This window comes from Xenopus laevis, chromosome 1L, assembly GCF_017654675.1.
Source record: "Xenopus laevis strain J_2021 chromosome 1L, Xenopus_laevis_v10.1, whole genome shotgun sequence".
In the NCBI taxonomy this organism is placed as follows: Eukaryota; Metazoa; Chordata; class Amphibia; order Anura; family Pipidae; genus Xenopus; species Xenopus laevis.
This window is the reverse complement of record NC_054371.1, coordinates 122,125,029-122,144,072: the sequence shown is the minus strand read 5'-3', so window position 1 is coordinate 122,144,072 and position 19,044 is coordinate 122,125,029. Positions and strand designations below refer to the sequence as shown.

Here is a 19,044-nt window from a genome sequence, read left to right as displayed (position 1 = left end):
GCAAGCTGAACCTGTCACTAAAAAAAAAACTGAGCAACGGGTTTGAAAGGCCTGGGTAATTAGGTTTCCATGGTCATTCCTATGGGAGACTGATGCTGTAGCTGTAAATATCACATACACCTGCCACTGGGAAAGTGTATTTAAAAGGGTGTGTTAAATACATGTATGTATGTATGTATGTATGTATGTATGTATGTATGTATGTATGTATGTATGTATGTATGTATGTATTTGTACATGTAATACTGAATATAATGTTAGGGCAAATAATTGTGTCCCATATATCTCCCAGTATGGCTCTCAATCATCCTTCCTCTGGATACATTTTATTTTGATAACTTACTCCACACACTGTTGCTTAATACTAATGTTTTTAACTCTGCTCCAGACTCGTGCTGACACTGGACAGATTGTGGCTGACGTTCTTAGTCAAGCAAATCTTCAAAAACCTCTAAAGGGCTCATTTCCTTATGTCACAGACAATAATGCAAATTACACCCCTTAGAGCTCATTTACACAGCATTTACAGAACTTCCACTGCATTGTTTTGCTCTACTCCTTGAACCAGATTAGAAATAAAGCACAAAGTGTAATGTGCACATGTAACGTCAGTCACATGGCTGCACGCCTGCTATAGACAGGTAGTAAATACAGGGATCTGCTGCACCTTGCACCCGCTGATGTTTAAGTTACACGACACCCTCAGCCCACCCCTCAGGAATAGAGAGCTGCCAAATGCAGGTAGTGCTGTATTCATGGCGTAAATGGGGTTCTAATTATTGAATCAGAAAGGATTGTTGACTGCGTTTAAGTGCAACGTGTAGCACCTGAATGTATTGGTCAATGGTGCCATCTGAGGGATGCAGCTAAAATATGTACATCCAACTATGTTTTGTACCAACCACATTCAATGTGTGCATGGCTCCTCGAGAAACATAGCAAATGTTTAATGCTGCCCCTTGTATGTGTTGCACCACTACATAGTACATATTCAATGTGTGGATGCTCCCTAAAGCAACAGCAGATTGAATGCTGCCCAAAGGGATCCAAAATGTCAAGCAAACCATATAAAGACAAACATAAATGTGATTAAAATCGATCAGAAAAAAATTTATGGGGTCAAAATAGTGAACAAAGCAGACAGCAACAACAAGCTTTCGCCATGTTTTGTTTATAAATTTAGCATCTTATAAATTAAAATGATTACAAAAATTCTGAAACCTAAATATTACCATAAGGCTACAGCTATAATGCCAACATAAGGTTAATCAAACTGGCACCCAACCAAATATCAAAGTACAATTTCTTTCAGTTGCATATCAATCACAGTTACAAAAAGAATACAATAAATGATATGAGGAAATAAAAATAATGGACAGCAAGTAGAAGTAATGCAACAAATGTTTTCTGTACTTTATTTGGCAATTAAATCACAAAACAAAAGTGTAAAAATAAAGCACCAACCTGCATATCCAACTCATGGCATCGCTGGGCTATTTCTTCTTTTGCTGCCAATGCATCATTCAGTTCTTCATTTGCCTTTTTTAGCTATTCAGAACACAATAGAAAAGGAATGTCTCTTACATTAGCAAATATTAAACTGCTTGAGGAAAAAGAAGCAGGTCAAATCTAAAGCAAAGAATGCAATGAATATTTATCAAAGGATAAAACAGCAGCAGTCATTCATTTAGACTTGTGCTTCAGTAACTTCTACAAAGGCATGAACTGTGAGATGCCTAGTTTCACAGTCATTGCTCAGAAAATCTGTAAATAGAACATAATACATACTTTAAATGAAAAATAATTATTTTTTATTGGAATGTAGTTACTAGGGTCAGTGCTTCATTGGAGTATATGTATAACATATCATATTCATATGTTAAGTCAGCAGTTTAACTGGCAGCTGTTTCCAAGCACATCATATCAAGCATACAAATCTGTGGAAATGTTAGGTTGCTTCTAGATGTAACCTTGTGTACCAGGATTTATATCAATAAAAACAGAGTACGTAAAAAAAAAAAAAAGAAAAAAAAGCCTTTACCTGACGATCGAGTTCAGCATAGGCATCAGTGCCAATGGAAACGGGAGTTTCTTTACTCATTAACTGCAATTATGGAAAACTTGATTAGAAATACATGTCCAGAACATTTTTACAAAGAATTACATCATAATTTAAGTTGCAGTGATCTCCAATGTCAATATGCAAGCCACCATGATACATACATGTTCTGTTTACTACTTAATACTGTTCATTGTGGCTTGCATAATTTTCAAAGGGAAAATGTAGCATTAAAAGAGTGGATTTATGATGTCTCTTCAGGAATTATATCATATTTCTCTTTCATGGGGGAAGGGGGTTGGCTACCACATTGGCACTGAATATAATCACTAGCCTTAGACCACAGGCTGGCAGTCCAGTCAGATTCAGATTTTTACTTTACTGTACTGTCCAAGACACATCAGAGGATCACTGGGGCATTGAAGGCGCTGTACAGCAGGAATAGTCCCCCAGACTTGTCTAATGTTAGTGATTATATTCACTGGGGGATGCCAAACACATTGGCATGTACCAGTGAATTTCACTCAACATGTCCTTTAATAAAGGGCTGAGCTGGTGCAGTGTTATTTTCTCTCACAAGTGAACCTGCTTTTATTCATTTAAATGGGGACCATTATAGTTAGAAAAATCCAAGAAACTCTAATAGATGTTTAATAAATCTGTTGAACAAATAGTCTTTTCTTCCTGCACATAGCTATATATTTTGAGATTTATTTGTGAACGCCTGAAACAAAGTTTGTTTGTTTTTTCAAACAGACTCATGGCGTGAGTCACTGTAAGCTCTCTGGCTGAATTCCGCATGACTCAGCAATTCGTAAAGCACTAATGACAAACAGCACTGTTGAGTTGTCTGCAATAAACAAACATGTTAGGTTGAAGAAGCACATTACTAATGTATCTCAAACTAAATAAGAAAGAATAAACAACAAAACCTACATAAGTACTTGGCTTGCTTGCCATATAAAATGCTTTCATCACAGACAACATCATATTTATGATGAGTAGAAAAGCTAGTTATTTCTGTCTAGACAAGACATCTTAGCTGAAGTAAGGCATGAAAGGTTCAATTAAACGTGTTACAGTAATAAAACTAGAGTAAGAGAACTCTTTAAAGCAACCAGTAACTAAGCACTTGCATACCTCTTGGATGGCGGTCATGACCATATGTTGCACAGACTCTTCCATCATCATGATTGTTTGTATATATTCTATAAAATAAAATGACAAAAAAAATATTATAGCAGATTTCTCTACATGTAGAAATACATACAGAAAGATTGCTTTAATAACTTTAACAGAAGTTACATCCTTTCTTACAATCATAATTTAACATTTCGGAATTCACTAGCATGGCCCTACCGCTCCAACTATACTTGGGCACATTGCACCACCCCAGGGTAAGAGATAAAGGAGGAGATTTATTATGTTGTGTAAAAACCGGCTGAATAATTTGCCACACATGGCCATGCATTGCAATGTAAAAAACTGGCTAAAACGGGCGTAAATTTTTTTTCCCGTGCTTCTTTGGACAACTTGTCGGAGCTAATTTACTAGGTCTGAAGCAATGTAAAATAACAGCAGAAAATCTGGCGTTCACATGGCGTAAAATATCGAACACCTTGATAAGTTCGCCATTTATTTTACACAGCTTTTTAGACCATTTTTTGCTTTACACAGCATAATAAATAGGCCCCTTAATGTTCATGCACAAATATACACTAGACCTGAAAGAGGTTGCACACTGCACTTCTTCCTGGAACAGTATGAGGAGCTAGATTATAGTAGTGTCCCAGAAAGTAATTTCTGCTTGAACAGGGGCTATACACAAATAAAGAAGTATGGCCAGCTTTTGTGGGGTTCAACCTGTGCAATCATATATGGCACCATAAAGAAGAAGACTGGCCATTATTCTTCAAAAGTACATTTTACAGTTACTTTGTGTTTTAATATCCTTCTCTAAACTATTGTAGCCAACTTCAAGAACGGTAGCATATATCATATTGTGATATACCCTAAAACCAGCCCTGCAAATAAAAGGTCCACACAGCGTTAAACTGATTTATTTAAATGCTTATGTAGACAAAAATGGCAATACAACTTCAGGACCCAGCACTAATACAATTTTCTTGTAGCCAAGTGCAGAGGCAGTGTTTGTAACAGTAATTATTACTTGAACAGGTGCTGTAACTTAACAGGTGTATGATATTGGTTTAGTTGATAACACAGTATATTAACTTACAAAAAAATAAAACATTTCAAAATTACCTTGTTTTTGTTCACATTGGACGGCACATCCCAAAATAAGCTGGAGCATTCGTCCCAGTTCTGATGGATCTGAATGTTCTCCAACCAAATTAACATCTGGAAGTGTAAAATCATTTATCTGATGTCCCAAAATCTGAAAACAGCACATGTTAATCAGTATCATCAATAAGTATTATGTTCTGAAATATTACCTTCTAAGCATATGTTTACTTAACAATTAATACAATACTCAAGCACTAAAATTGCCTCATCATTTACGGAGAGCTGTCCAACTGGAGACCCATGGTATGTATATGGGGCTAGATTTATGGCCCACTGCCTTCCTATGGGATCTACAGACTGTAGCGTATGACATTATTTTGATACAATCTGACACATACACACGTTATATGTCATGGCCTGCTAGAGCAACAGAATTGGACAGCACTGTTCTACTACATTAAGTCTGAGTGGGTTTGCTTACATTCAAATAAGGCTCTAAATTACCTGTAAATTTAACTTTTGCGATACAAATGAAAAATGTGATCTGCAAGTACATTGTATTAAGGAGCATGGTGTATTGGCAGATGAAGAAGTCAGAGGAAATAGATCCTATTCCTATTCTCTACAGTGCAGTGTGTAGGGTGTTGCCAGCACGTCTGCACATCCTGGCAAAGGAGGAAGCAGTTTGTTGAACACATGGGCAGGACAAGTATGATTTTTGGGAGTCATTTTCATTAAATTAGTCGGAAACAGTTCTGTTTTTAAAGCACTTTCCATTTATTTTTAAGACTATAATGCACTGGCACATTGTTTTTTTTACACACCCTTTATTTAGATCCTCAAACATGACTTATACTTTTAGAGCCAGAGAAAGCACATTCCATAGTTTTATGTTTTACTCTACAGGCTATCAGCAACCATCCTAGACTAAGGACCCAGTGACACATGCTTCAAACCAACTCAGTTACTTCTCAGCCAACAACTTCATGTCATATAAAATTTAGCCTCCTAAACCACGTCACTGAGAACCAGAAGGTAACTCAATGATTGGTGGTGGACTAAAGGTCTACGGGGATAGGGCCGCCAGCCATGTTAAGCCGCAAAGAATACATAATTTAAAAAAAATATTAAAAGTATTAGATATTATAATTAAGTATACACACTTAGAACTATTTTACAGAAAATACAAAGGAAAAAGAATGAAGGGGTTAGTATACCTTTAAATGCTATGTTATCAAAATACCCTTTTAAAGGAGAACTAAACCCCCACGTACCAAAAAAGACCCCCTCCCCACACTGCGTGAAGTCCCGAAAGAATCCAAAGCGGCGGAGGATGGCGCCATGAAGCTTCGTTGCTCTGCATTTTAAGTGTTTTTTTTATTACTAATACACAGTGCAAGGAGGGAGAGGGGAGGGGGGGGCAATGCCAGGCATTAATAGGAATATGAATAGATGGAAAATATACTTCATTTGGAAGTAGCATTTAGCTTTCAATTACTTAATATAAATATAAGAGAAGGGTGTTGTATTATATTCCCCTTTCCATATTTTCCCTCGCTTTTTTTAACAGGTGTTGAGTCAGTCATATATACTATCTTGTTATGTGATAATACAATGCAAGAGGATTCTTTATGACACAGTCAGCAAAAGCATTCTGAAAAGAGGACACCGGCAGAGGCAGCATGCAACTTGTATTTATAAACACAAATATTCAAGAAAATGAAGTATGAAGTAGGGTTTGTATACAATCCACTGCACAGCAACTAGTGTTTAAGTAATCCCATGCTGTTCCGTGGGGCTATAACCTACAGGAAAGCACTCAAAATCATTGTGTGTAGGCTGTGCCTTTTAAGGGAAAACAAAGGGAAACTAACCCAAACCAGGAAATAAGGTATTGTTTTGCATAAAATATAGTTAGAATAAACAAGTTATTAGAACAAATATATTTAGAAAGAAAATACTATTACCTCATGATTATAGTCCAAGATACCCTTTAAAATCTTCTTCAAATTGCTAATCTACAGAAAGGAAAATAAATGTAATTGGTGTTAATAGATTAGCAACTGCCTTTCATTGTACAAATAGTTTAAACTTAAAGCAACGTGGAATATATTGGTGCTATATAAAAGAATAATAGTTTGTAAAGTATAAGAAAAATGAGTTTTTTCACTGTCCAGCCCGTTCCTGATTTGCAAGGGTTTTTGATTGTGCTCAAAATGGCCACATCACAGTGGCAAAAGCGGAAAGCAAGCAAATGCTGCCAATATGAACCTTACGGTGGCCATAGATGTAGAGATCCACTCGTTTAGCAATGTCGCCAAACGAGTGGATCTGTCCCCGATATGCCAAAATTGACGTTGGCGATATCGGGCTGATAGAGTGGATCTGATATGGGTGGTCGTATCGCAGCACCGCATAGACGCACAGATGCGACTGCGATCAGATAGGATTTTTTAACCTGCCCAATCGAGATCTGGCTGACTTTAGGCCAAATATCGATCAGGGAAGCCTGTAGGATGGCCCCCACACGGGCCAATAAACTGCTCACAAAGTTCTGGCTCATGCAGGGACAGTACAATTAATAAGAATTTACAAAGAACAGAACAGTTATTTATGTCTCTCCCATTCCTCAGTTCCCTAAAACACTGCTTCAAATAATTTATGTTTTGTAACCAAAACAAAAGAAACGCTGGCACTTGAAATAAATTGTGAATTAAGCAGTAGCTATTGCCACATATAGGTAGCTAGAAATCATTTCAGCTTTTCTCACAGCCAGACACAGTTTAAGAGTACTACAGACTGAAATGCATTTATTCTGGTCTGCTGCTCCAAGCATAATGTGGGCTCATACAGAAACAGCAAAAGTATTTCAGCCTAGTTTAAAGATTTGAGTATGGCAGTTATATTTTACATGTTACAGTGAATTTTTGACATTGGCTGGGGTTTTGTAGAAAAGATGCATAAACAAACACTATATAAAACTTCAAGAATATATAAATGTGTATATTTTTTCTTTTACACAGACATACCGGCTTTCATAGATAGAAAGGAACTCATTCATGTGCTGCAGGGACCAGTTCCACTTGACTCTTAAACTCCCCCTACACGAGCCGATATAAGCTTCCAACAGATTATAGGAAAACTATACCCCCCAAACAATGTAGGGCTCTATTAAAAGATACTGAGTAAAACAGCTCATGTGTAAAACCCTGCTTCATGTAAATGAACCATTATCATAATAATATACTTTTTTAGTAGTATGTGCCATTGGGTAATCATAAATAGAAAATTGCCATTTTAAAAAATAAGGGCCGCCCCCTGAGATCGTAAGATTCACTGTGCACACATACAAACCACATGTAAGGTCATATGAGCCAATTAACAGACAGAGTTGTGTCTTTTGCTTCCTCATTTCTTCCTGTTACAGTTAGAGTTGTAGTGTTTCTGGTCAGGTGATCTCTGAGGCAGCACAGATAGAGTCACGAAATGGTGGTTCAAGGCAAGAGATGTAAAAGGGCAATATTTATGTAAATATATATTCCAGTTTGGTAAGATTCTTTAATATGTCATTCAATTTGATATAAACTGTTGCTTAAGTATTCATTTTGGAGGTATAGTTTTCCTTTAAGTCGGCATCTTATTGGGCAGTGTATGGGGTCCTCCGACAAGCTTCCCCGATCGATATCTGGCCGAAAATTAGCCAGATGTCAATCTGGTGGGTTAAAAATTTCCATCTGATCGAGGACCACATTGGTTCGTTGATGCGGTCCTTTGATCCGACTACCCAGATTCTTCTAATTGTGATCCGATCCTGGGCCCTAGGGAACACATTCACATCAGCCCGATATGGCCCTCTCAAGATGAGCATATTGAGGAGAGATCCGCTCGTCTATTATTAAAGAGTGATCCAACCCTTCCCTCACCTTGTTCCATTGTGAAGTGATTAATTCTAGAATTTGTGCCCCACCCACTTTGGAAAGCAGAGGAACGTCAAGACCCAGAAACAAAGGAATAAGGTACGGGAGGGGTTGCATTACAAGGTCAGCCTAATAAATATTGGGAAGTGTTTGTAATGTTTTCTTTCATTACGTGGAATAAAGTATGTATGCGTTAAAAAAAATATATATATGTATATTTCTGGAACTACAGATAGTGTTTATGCACCTTTTATACATAATACATAAATACATTCATGTTATACTTTCATAAGATGTGCTGTTGTTGTAGAAGACAGATTGAAAATTAATAATGAAATAAAGTACCTTTAGTCGCCAATTGTCTCCAACATCAGTTTTTATTCTATTTAACCAGTTTTCATCAAAATATACTGGATCACTGTATAAGGGAAAACATTGAAATTAATATCTCAGCAGAAACTATAAATCTATATGGAATTAGACATAGAACTTAATATACAGATAAAAACCACATAAAATGTCCAGTGCCTCGTAAGGGATTGTTACATAATTTGGATCACCATACTTTTAGGGGCAGATTTATCAAAGGTCGAAGTTAAAAAAAACTTTGAACTTCGAATTCAAAAAGACCAATCGAAGTGGGCCGAATTTCGTACTTCGATCAAAGTCGATCTCCCAAACTCCCCCAATTGCCTCCATACAAGTTCTAGGAGGTCCCCCATAGGCTAAAACTGCACTTCGGCAGCTTTTAGGTGGCGAATGGTCGAAGTTTTAAAGAGAGACAGTACGGGCCAGATTTTTCAAAGGTCTAAGTAAATTGCCGAAGCTGCCGAAGTGCTGTTTTAACCTATGGTGGACCTCCTAGAACCTGTATGGAGGCAATTGGGGGAGTTTGGGAGATCAAAGGTTAAATGTAAAAAAACTTTGATCAAAGTACGACTGTACGATTCGAAGTAGGCCGAATTTAGCCCACTTCAACCCCAAAAAACTTCGACCTCCATTCAGTTGGTCTTTTTGAATTTGAAGGTTTTTTAACTTCGAACTTCGACCTTTGATAAATCTGGCTCTACATGATAAATTTCGATATTCAAATTTCGACGTTTTTTTCAACTTCGAATCGAAATTGGACTATTCGATGGCTGAAGTACCCAGAAATTACTTATAAATTCGAAGTTTTTTTACTTCGAAAATTCACTTCGACCTTTGATAAATCTGCCCCTTAGTGTACTTAAAGACTTCTGCATTGAAATATGTTTTTCAAAAGAGCAAATGGATTTTTTGTATATTTAATTTTGAAATCTGGCATGGGGCTAGACATATTGTCAGTTTCCCAGCTGCTCCCAGTCATGTGACTTGTGCTCTGATAAACTTCAGTCACTCTTTACTGCTGTACTGCAAGTTGGAGTGGTATCACCCCCTTCCCTCTCCAGCAGCCCATCAGCAGAACAATAGGAAGGTAACCAGATAACAGCTCCCTGGTAGATATAAGAACAGCACTCAATAGTAAAAATCCATGTCTCACTGTGACGCCTTCAGTTACATTGAGAAGGAAAAACAATACCATGTCAGAACGCAGTTCCATAGTGCAGCACTGGCTTATTCTGAAAGCACATGACCAGGCAAAATGACCTGAGATGGCTGCCTACACATTAATATTACAGCTAAAAAAAATATACTTGTTGGTTCAGAAAAGAAATTTTACCACGATAGAGTGAATTATTTGCAGCATAAACAGTGTAATTTAGAAATAAAAACATTAAGTGGCAGATTTATCATGGGTCAAATTTCGAAGTGCAAAAAGCTTCAAAATTTGACCATCGAATAGGCTACTTTGACATTCGAAGTCGAATTTGTAGGATATTTAATATCGTACTATGAATCGAACTATTTGAAATGACTTAATCGTACGATTTCACTTCGACTCTAGGAGTTCAGCATAGGCTAACATAGCAATTCAGCAGGTTTAAGGTGACAAAGTTTTTTTAAAGAGACAGTACTTAGATTATCGAATGGTCGAATAGTCTAAGCATTTTCACTTTGAATCGAAGTCGAATATGGCCTATTTGATGGTTGAAGTACCCAAAAAATTCACTTCAACTCTTAGTAAATGTGCCCCTAAATATCATACAACCCCAAAAGACTGTTTTGCCACCAGTCCAAGTACTTGGATTATTAAGACAGAGAAAAGAGAAATAATTCCATACTCGGATATTAAATTTGTTAAAATTCCTATTACTACTGGAATTTGCAATCTACTCTTTCTGTGGATGGCAGCATATAGAGGTTAACATTTTGGCACAAATAAATATACAATGCGAGAAGACCTAAGGAACGACCTGTGAACAAGCCATTGCCTCCAGCCAATCAATAGCTGGTGTAGTAATCAAAGTACAGCAGCGCAGTAAGACATTTCATTGTAAGAAACTTACATTTTCTGGAGTACCATAGCCATGGCCACACCGCTAGTCAGATCTCCTACTGTTTTGCATTGTGCATCCACATGAAATGTCTGTATCTAAAAAGAATGATAAAAATATGTTACAAAAGTTAAGTTAAAAAAAATATGATCAAATAATCAGACCACTTTACATCTTTACATTTGTATGTTCTCCTTATGTGTGCATGGGTTTCCTCCCACAGACCAAAGATAGACAGACAGGTTAAGTGGTTAAATTTGATAAAACTGACCATAGCATGTGTAAGTGAAAGGGACCTTAGGTTATAAGCTCCACTAAAGCAGGTTAGTTAGTTAGTTAGTATAGTTAGTTAGGCAAAAATGTAATGTCTAAAGGCTGGAGTGACCGTGTGTGTAATATAATAGCAAGAACACTACTTCCTGTTTTTCAGCTCTCTTGGTTTACACTAACTAGTTACCCTGGTTACCAGGCAGTAACCAATCAGAGACTTGATGGGGGCCACATGGGTCAGATCTGTTGCTTTTGAATCTGAGCTGAATGTGGAGGATCAATTGCAAACTTACTGATCAGATATGTACCATGTGGCTCCCCTTCAAGTCGCTGACTAACTCAAGAGTTAGAGAGCTGAAAAGCAGAAAGTAGTGTTCTGGCTATTATGTTACACATCCATCCACTCCAGCCTTTATACATTAAATTTTTGGCTAACTAACTATATTAGAAACATTTTTTATTTTGCACAGCCTATTTATTTACAAACTTTTTATTTTCACACTGAACTGTTCCTTTAAGGGGGGGCTAAAAATACTCTTTAATTCAATTGCCGAATGTAAAAAAATTCTTCCACGTAGTCCAACAATTAAGCCAGAACCTCTGCATGTAAAGTCTTTTAAAAGTTATTTTCAAAAGCATTTCAAGTAACATTGCCCTAAAAGCAGAACTAGGCCTGAATGTATTAAAGAGGCATTTCACCTTTCGATTAACCTTTGGTAGATTTCAGGCTGGTTATATTTTAAGCAAGTTTTCAGTTAGTCTGTATGTATTTTGAATTCTCAGAATTTCTATTCATCCTATTTCCAGCCTGCATCCAAAAATGCTAATTGGTTATCGCTAACCCCAGCAACAAAAAAACAGACTGACTGTGAGGGTGGTGGAACACGTAGTTACTCAGGGAGATTAGTGGCCCAGCGACAAATCACCTCTTTGGGTGACTAATCTCCCCTAAATGTCTTCCTGCCAGCTATAATCTAAATCGCCAGCGGGGTGGCACTCTGATTGCTTGGGCTTTCCGAAGACGCCTGAAGTTTACTCGTGAGGCAACTTCGGAAAAACGATTCGAGTGCCATCCCGCTGGCGATTCACATTCTAGCCAGCGGGAAGGCATTGCGGGGAGTTTAGTCTCCAGAAGAGGAGGCAATTTGTTGCTGGACAACTAATCTCCCAGAGTAGCCACGTGTGCCTCCACCCTGAGAGTTCGGAACTATTGCTAATCTCATGAATCCCTTATCTTTCTTATTGATCTTCCATTCCAAACTGCTGCCTGGTTCTTGGGGCTTAATTAAGTCAGAATCTAACCGTTGGAGAACATAAAATGTAAAACCACAGAAAGTGAATTCCTTTAGGTTTAAACCCCAGCATACATTTTAAGGTTAACAGTCCCTTTATTTTACTCCCCATTAAAGTACATTTATTACAGTGATAATCCAATTAATGCTGACATTCACTAAACTAAATATAAAAGGCACAGACTTGTATGATAATGCCTGTAAACGGCTGCATCTACAGCAGTGGTCCCCAACCAGTAGCTCGCGAGCAACATGCTGCTCTCCAACCCCTTAGATGTTGCTCCCAGTGGCCTCAAAGCAGGAGCTTATTTTTGAATTCCAGGCAAGTTTTGGTTGTATAAAAACCAGGTGTACAGCCAAACAGAGCCTCCTGTAGGCTACCAGTTCACATAGGGGGCACCAAACAGCCAATCACAGCCCTTATTTGACATCCCCATGGACTTTCTCATGCTTGAGTTGCTCTCCAACTCTTTTTACATTTAAATGTGGCTCACGAGTAAAAAAGGTTGGGGACCCCTGATCTACAGTGTTTATTTCAAAAGTGAAATCCAATAAATGGTGTATTACACAGCAATGTAATCCGTAGCACAGATAAATAATGGCTTATGTAAAAATCCTCTGTTCTTGCATCAGGAACTATTTTCCTACCAGTCATCACAGCAGCTTCCTTATTTCTACGGTGATAGGGTATCCCAGAAAACTGTGCTACATATGTGCTCTGTGTCTCTGGGGTGTTAGGTAGAAAACGGATTACGTGTTACAAGTGCCTTAAAACAGCTTAGCCCTTTGTTGGGTTTAACATGCAGCAGCTCTCCTTTAATTAATTAGTGTCATGAAAGGCTACAATGTTATCAGTGCAGTAGTAAGCCACTCATTTTTGGGAACCTTTGCCTTAAAACATAAGAGGCCATATTAACCAAATGAACAGATAGGTACAAGCATTTTTCTTAAAGGGGAACTATCTTGAAAATTACAATTTAATATAAGAGTCATCTCACTGAAATAAGAAACTTTCTAAATATAATTAAATATTCTGCATCAGTCATAATCAAGTTTATGATCACTATTCCTCTCTCAGCATATGTTTTTCTTCATTCTGTCTTCATGTTTCAGTTTGGTGTCAGATAATCATTGACAGATCCAATATATCTTATAGGGGGGGGGGGCTTCCTTTCCTAGCAGATGTATTAGAGCTCACTCATAGAACTGATTACAGTACTAACAGAATCCAAAAAAATAACCGACTTTTGCACAAATCCTGCATGTAGATTGACATGATGTCTGGTGATTTTAATAGAGTAAGCTCTAAAACATCTTCTAGGCAAAAGGAGCCCCACTATAAGATATTGGATCTAACTGTCAATGATTATCTGACACCCAACTCCTGCATGAAGACAGAATGAAGAGAAACAGATGTTGAGAGAGGGATAGTGGAGATAAACTTGATTATTTCAGAAACCGTACAGAATTTTTAGTTGATTTTATTTAGAAAACTTCTTATTTCAATATGATGATGTTAAATTTTCATTTTCACGACAGTTCCCCTTTAATTTGGGAAAAATATTTATTTTGAAACATGCAAATCTCAACAGTCCTTATGTTATTGCAACACATAAATAGAGGAATCGTAGAGCTCACTGAAAAATGGTTTTTAATACCAGTAAGAAGTCAGCACTCCTCACTAATCATAGATGTGTGGGTCATCCTTGAAATCTCCCAATACATTAGGTTCCCCTTACAATGTGGGCTTTTCAAATTGGCAGTGCTACGAGTAGCTGTAGGGGTCGTATCTGACCTTGTAAGCACAGATGAACTAGGGAGGCAAGGAAATCGGCAGCCCATATAGAACTGTAAGCAAACTGACAAGCTTGAATAAATAAAGCTCATACTAAATAGAAATACAGTTATCTAGACTGATGCTGTAGAATCTAAAAAATCTATAACATAAAGTTAATGCACTTATCGTCCCCATAAAATGCTTAAAGGGGTTGTTCACCTTTGAGTTAACTTTTAGTATTATGTAGAGAGTGATATTCTGAGACAATTTGCATTTGATTTTCATTTTTTATTATTTGTGGTTGTGAAGTTATTTAGCTTTTTATTCAGCAGCTCTCCAGTTTCCAATTTCTGCCATCTGGTTGCTAGGGCCCAAAGTACCCTAGCAACAATGCACTGATTTGAATAAGAGACTGGAATATGAACAGGAGAGGCCTGAATTGACAGACGGGTAACAAAAAAGTAGCAATAACTATATATTTGCAATTTCTGCCATCTGGTTGCTAGGGCCCAAAGTACCCTAGCAACAATGCACTGATTTGAATAAGAGACTGGAATATGAACAGGAGAGGCCTGAATTGACAGACTGGTAACAAAAAAGTAGCAATAACAATATATTTGCAATTTCTGCCATCTGGTTGCTAGGGCCCAAAGTACCCTAGTAACAATGCACTGATTTGAATAAGAGACTGGAATATGAACAGGAGAGGCCTGAATTGACAGACGGGTAACAAAAAAGTAGCAATAACAATATATTTGCAGCCTTACAGAGCATTTGTTTTTTTTATATGGGATCAGTGACCCCCATTTGACAGCTGGAAAAAGTAAGAAGAAGTAGTCACTCTATAATACAATAAAAGTTAAGGTAAAGGTGAACCACCCCTTTAAAGGGGTAGTTCACCTTTAAGGCAACTTTTAATATTTTATTTAATATGTTTAATAATATGTTATAAAATGACTACTTCTAATTAACTTTTCAATTGGTTTTCATTATTTAATTTTTATAGTTTTAGTTATTTGCCTTTTTCTTCTGACTCTTTCAAATGAGAGTCACCGACTTCCTTCTAAAAAGCAAATGCTCTTTAATACTAAAAAAAAAGTATTGCTTTTGTTCCAGCAGACTTCTGCACTGAAATTAATTTCTCAAAAGAGCAAACAGATTTTTTTTATATTCAATTTTGAAATCTGACATGGGGCTAGACATATTGTCAGTTTCCCAGCTGCCCCAGTCATGTGACTTGTGCCTACACTTTAGGATGGAACTACTTTCTGGCACGCTGTTATTTCTCCTACTTCAGTATCAGTGGGACTTGGCTTTTACTATGAAGTGCTGCTCTTAGATCTACCAGGAAGCCGGTTATCTTGTGTTAGGGAGCTGCTATCTGGTTACCTTCCCATTGTGCTTTTGTTTGGCTGCGGTACAGCAGTAAAGAGTGATTGAAGTTTATCAGAGCACAAGTCACATGACTTCGGGCAGCTGGGAAATTGACAATATGTCTAGCCCCATGTCAGATTTCAAAATTAGATATAAAAAAAAAAAATCAGTGTGCTCTGAAATATGGATTTCAGTGCAGAATTCTGCTGGAGCCACGCTATTAACTGATGCGTTTTGGAAAAAAAAAAAAATGTTTTCCCATGACGTATCCGGTAGCAAATTGAAGAGCTTCTGAATAAAAAGCCAAATAACTCAAAAACCACAAATAATAAAAAATTAAAATGGATTGCAAATTCTCTCAGAATATCACTCTCTACGTTATACTAAAAGTTATCTCAAAGGTGAAACACCCCTTTAAGCAGAAGTGTGTTCATACTGCACTGTACAATGGCTGAGGATCTGCTTAGCAGATCTGGAGCGGATACACAGACACTTCCTCCCACTGTGCTACAAACAGCTGGTTATTTAGGATAAGCACTTTCTGTTCACTTGTCTCACATCCTTTGTGCACAAGAGAAGCATTTTAAAGGGACATGAAACATATTCAAGTGGAATAAAAACTTGGCTCATACCTCTGCCCCTCATTGATGAAGGACGATTTTATTTTGCACACTGACCTGTAGGTTGTGCAGAGCTTTTGGGACCAAAATAGTAAGTGAGCTCTGCCTTCCCTGTGACTACAGCGCTGTTTGCCTTTGGCAGGACTTCAAAATGGTTGGTATTTGGACATCCCCTTAGTGAACATCTAGTTTGTTCATTATCCAGACACAAAAGCAAGGAAGCCCTGGTTAAGGAAACCCATATTCACTGGGGGTGCCAACATTCCAATGATTAGAATCATAGGTTTATTGCCAACGCTGATGGGCTTATTAGGAGAAAACTGCACTGGCCCAGGGAAAATACTAAGACCACTCCATGGACATTACTTACCTTCCAACCAGAGGAGATCCTGACCCCTCTACTGCCCTGAGGAGGCTTTCCTGCTGCCACCCCCTGTTCTCCCTGAGCTTTTCAAGACGGGGGTCTGCATCACTAGTGAAGAGCGCAATTGCATTTGAAAACAATAAATTTGACTCTTAAACTTGCTCTGTGTCATTAATGCTGTTTTAATGGCAATTTTGGCGCAACATGGTAGATGAAGCGAAACATCACTATTCCTACCAGGGATGTACCAACAGTTTTAAAGAAAAAGAAGCGGCGGGGAGGGGGATTTTAACGTTGTAGAGGAAACAGACACTGCGTCCGCCCCCTCCTGCGAGGTCTGCTTCCTATATATTTACACTAGCGATTCCTACACCATCTTTAAGGACTTGGAACAAAATCACAGTGATCAGTTCAATGCATTAAAGTTATATCCTTGCATACCTACAGAAATATTTGGTAGAACCCACTAAGATCCAACAATGCGGTACACCATAGGAATGCAACTTGCTTTTAGCTTTGATCTGTTTTTTGCAAAATCATATACAAAAATAGCCAGCTACAGCAGTGATGTATTGTATATTCGTAAATATCACCTGCTGATACTATGTAAATACTTGCCAAAATTTTAACTGAAAATATGTGTCAGTTTAAGAAACATCCCTAAACAATCTGGTCTTGACCAGTTACGCACATGATCAGCCCCTTTAGAATTGGCTAGCTGCCGATCAAAAACAATTTAATGCCAGTTGGAAAAATCATTTTGCTTGTAGGATCTTTCTTAATTGTTCTAGCACTGTATGGATTTTTTTTTATTATTATAAGCCTACACTGTCCCAATATTCACAACATGCAATAAATATTTATTCCAGCTTTCAAATGGGGGTCACTGACCACATCTAAAAAACAAATGCTCTGTAGGGCTAAAAATGTATTGTTATTACTACTTTTTATTTCTCATCTTTCTAATCAGGGCTTCTCCTATACAAATTCCAGACTCTTATTCATATCAATGCATAGTTGCTATGGAAATTTGGACCCTAGCAACTGGATTGCTGAGATTGCAAACTGGAGAGCTGCTGAATAGATAATGGTCTTAGAATATCACTCTCTACTGCAGGGATCCCCAACCTTTTTCACCTGTGAGCAACATTCCGATGTAAAAAGAGTTGGGGAGCACTACACAAGCATAAAAAATGTTCCTGGATGGAGCCAAATAAGCACTGTGGTTGGCTATTGGTAGCCCATATGTGGACTAGCAGCCTACAGGAGACTGTTTACCATTACACCTGGTTTTTATACAACCAAATCTTGCCTCCAAGCCTGGAATTCAAAAATAAGCACCTGCTTTGAGGCCACTGAGAGCAACACCCAAGGGTTTGGGGGGCAACATGTTGCTCACGAGCTACTGGTTGGGGATCACTGCTCTACTGCATACTAAAATTTAATTTTAAGGTGACCAACCACTTTAAGGACTTTGTGCAAAAAGTATTATTTTTTCCATATGAAACCCAGTCACCAATGTCTTTGTGGGAATTGTAAACAAGCATGAATTGGTTTGGTTTCCTGTAACAAATTTTTCATAGGTCAACAAAGGTTAAGTTGACCTATAACTAGCTATGTATGATCACATGGTTATTATAAACAGCAAACTTTCTTATACAACATAGGAGCAATGAAGATTGCACTGCAGTTGCTGGAGAAAAAAAAGATAAAATCCAGACTTGATAATAGATATGAATATTAACTGTTTTTTGGTGTTACAGTCATAGCTGTGGAGTCAGAAGCAACTTTAGGTATCTGAAGTCAGTCGCCAAAAAATGTACCGACTTGACTCCTAATAACTTTAAATACAAGGAATGAAATTAATCAAAGGTGATTTAAGAGCTTCTATGAAGGAGGATATGCAGAAGCAATTCTGTTTTTAAGAACAATACTTTAGTTCATTTTGGATTGTATTTAAAGGGGTTGTTCACCTTTTAAACAATTTTTCAGTTGAGTTGTTTTTAGATTTTTCTCCAGAAATAGACTTTTTTCAATTACTTGAATTTTTTTTTTTTTACCGTTTTCAAAAATCTGAGTTTGAGCTACTGCCTCTGGTGTTTTCAGTCTGACAGCTCAGTAATCCAGGTGATACTCTAAACCAGTGATCCCCAACCAGTAGTTTTTGAGCAACATGTTGCTCACCAACTCCTTGGATATTGCTCTCAGCGGCTTTGGAAAATGTCTTTATTTCTGGTAAACTATCTGAAACCAACTGAACTGAAAAAAGTGTTGGAAGGTGAACAACCCCTTTAACAGCTATTCTACAGCTATATGCCAGGTTCAATGGATATACAAGTTGTTTTAGGTTCACCAATTGTTTTTACTTTATGAAGTTTAACTTTGACTTTGGTTTAGAATTACCAAAGGATGTGGTTTATATTTTTGAGCTTTTGCATTGATACAATGCCTTCTATGTTGTGTAGTCAATATGGAAAATACATTAGTATATTAAAGGAACAGTAACACCAAAAAATTAAAGTGTTTTAAAGTAATTAAAAACATATAATACAGTAGAACCCCCCATTTTATGTTTTTCAAGATGAACCAAAAAAAAATGGTGTAAAATCGAGGAAAATGTAAAGTCAGGGAAATGCATTATGCAAAATATATAGGTGGGACCACAAAACAACAATGTAAAATGAGGGAAAACGTAAAATCAGGGGAT

General features: G+C 37.4%; 1 protein-coding gene across 9 annotated transcripts in view; it reads right to left on the bottom strand.

Moving 5' to 3' along the window:
• Positions 1–19,044, bottom strand: part of hook3.L (hook microtubule-tethering protein 3 L homeolog) — a 57,437-nt gene that overhangs the window by 29,085 nt on the left and 9,308 nt on the right. For all 9 annotated transcript variants that reach the window (XR_005961295.1, XM_041563041.1, XM_041563054.1 and 6 more), the window contains exons 2-8: positions 10,653–10,738; positions 8,569–8,641; positions 6,274–6,324; positions 4,325–4,457; positions 3,200–3,267; positions 2,042–2,104; positions 1,465–1,548 (exon numbers count right to left, since the gene is read on the bottom strand). Coding sequence is in view for 8 of the 9 variants with exons in the window: in XM_041563041.1 (XP_041418975.1) it covers positions 1,465–1,548; positions 2,042–2,104; positions 3,200–3,267; positions 4,325–4,457; positions 6,274–6,324; positions 8,569–8,641; positions 10,653–10,738 (558 nt within the window). In the remaining variant the exon portion in view is untranslated. The remainder of the gene's footprint in view (positions 1–1,464; positions 1,549–2,041; positions 2,105–3,199; positions 3,268–4,324; positions 4,458–6,273; positions 6,325–8,568; positions 8,642–10,652; positions 10,739–19,044) is intronic.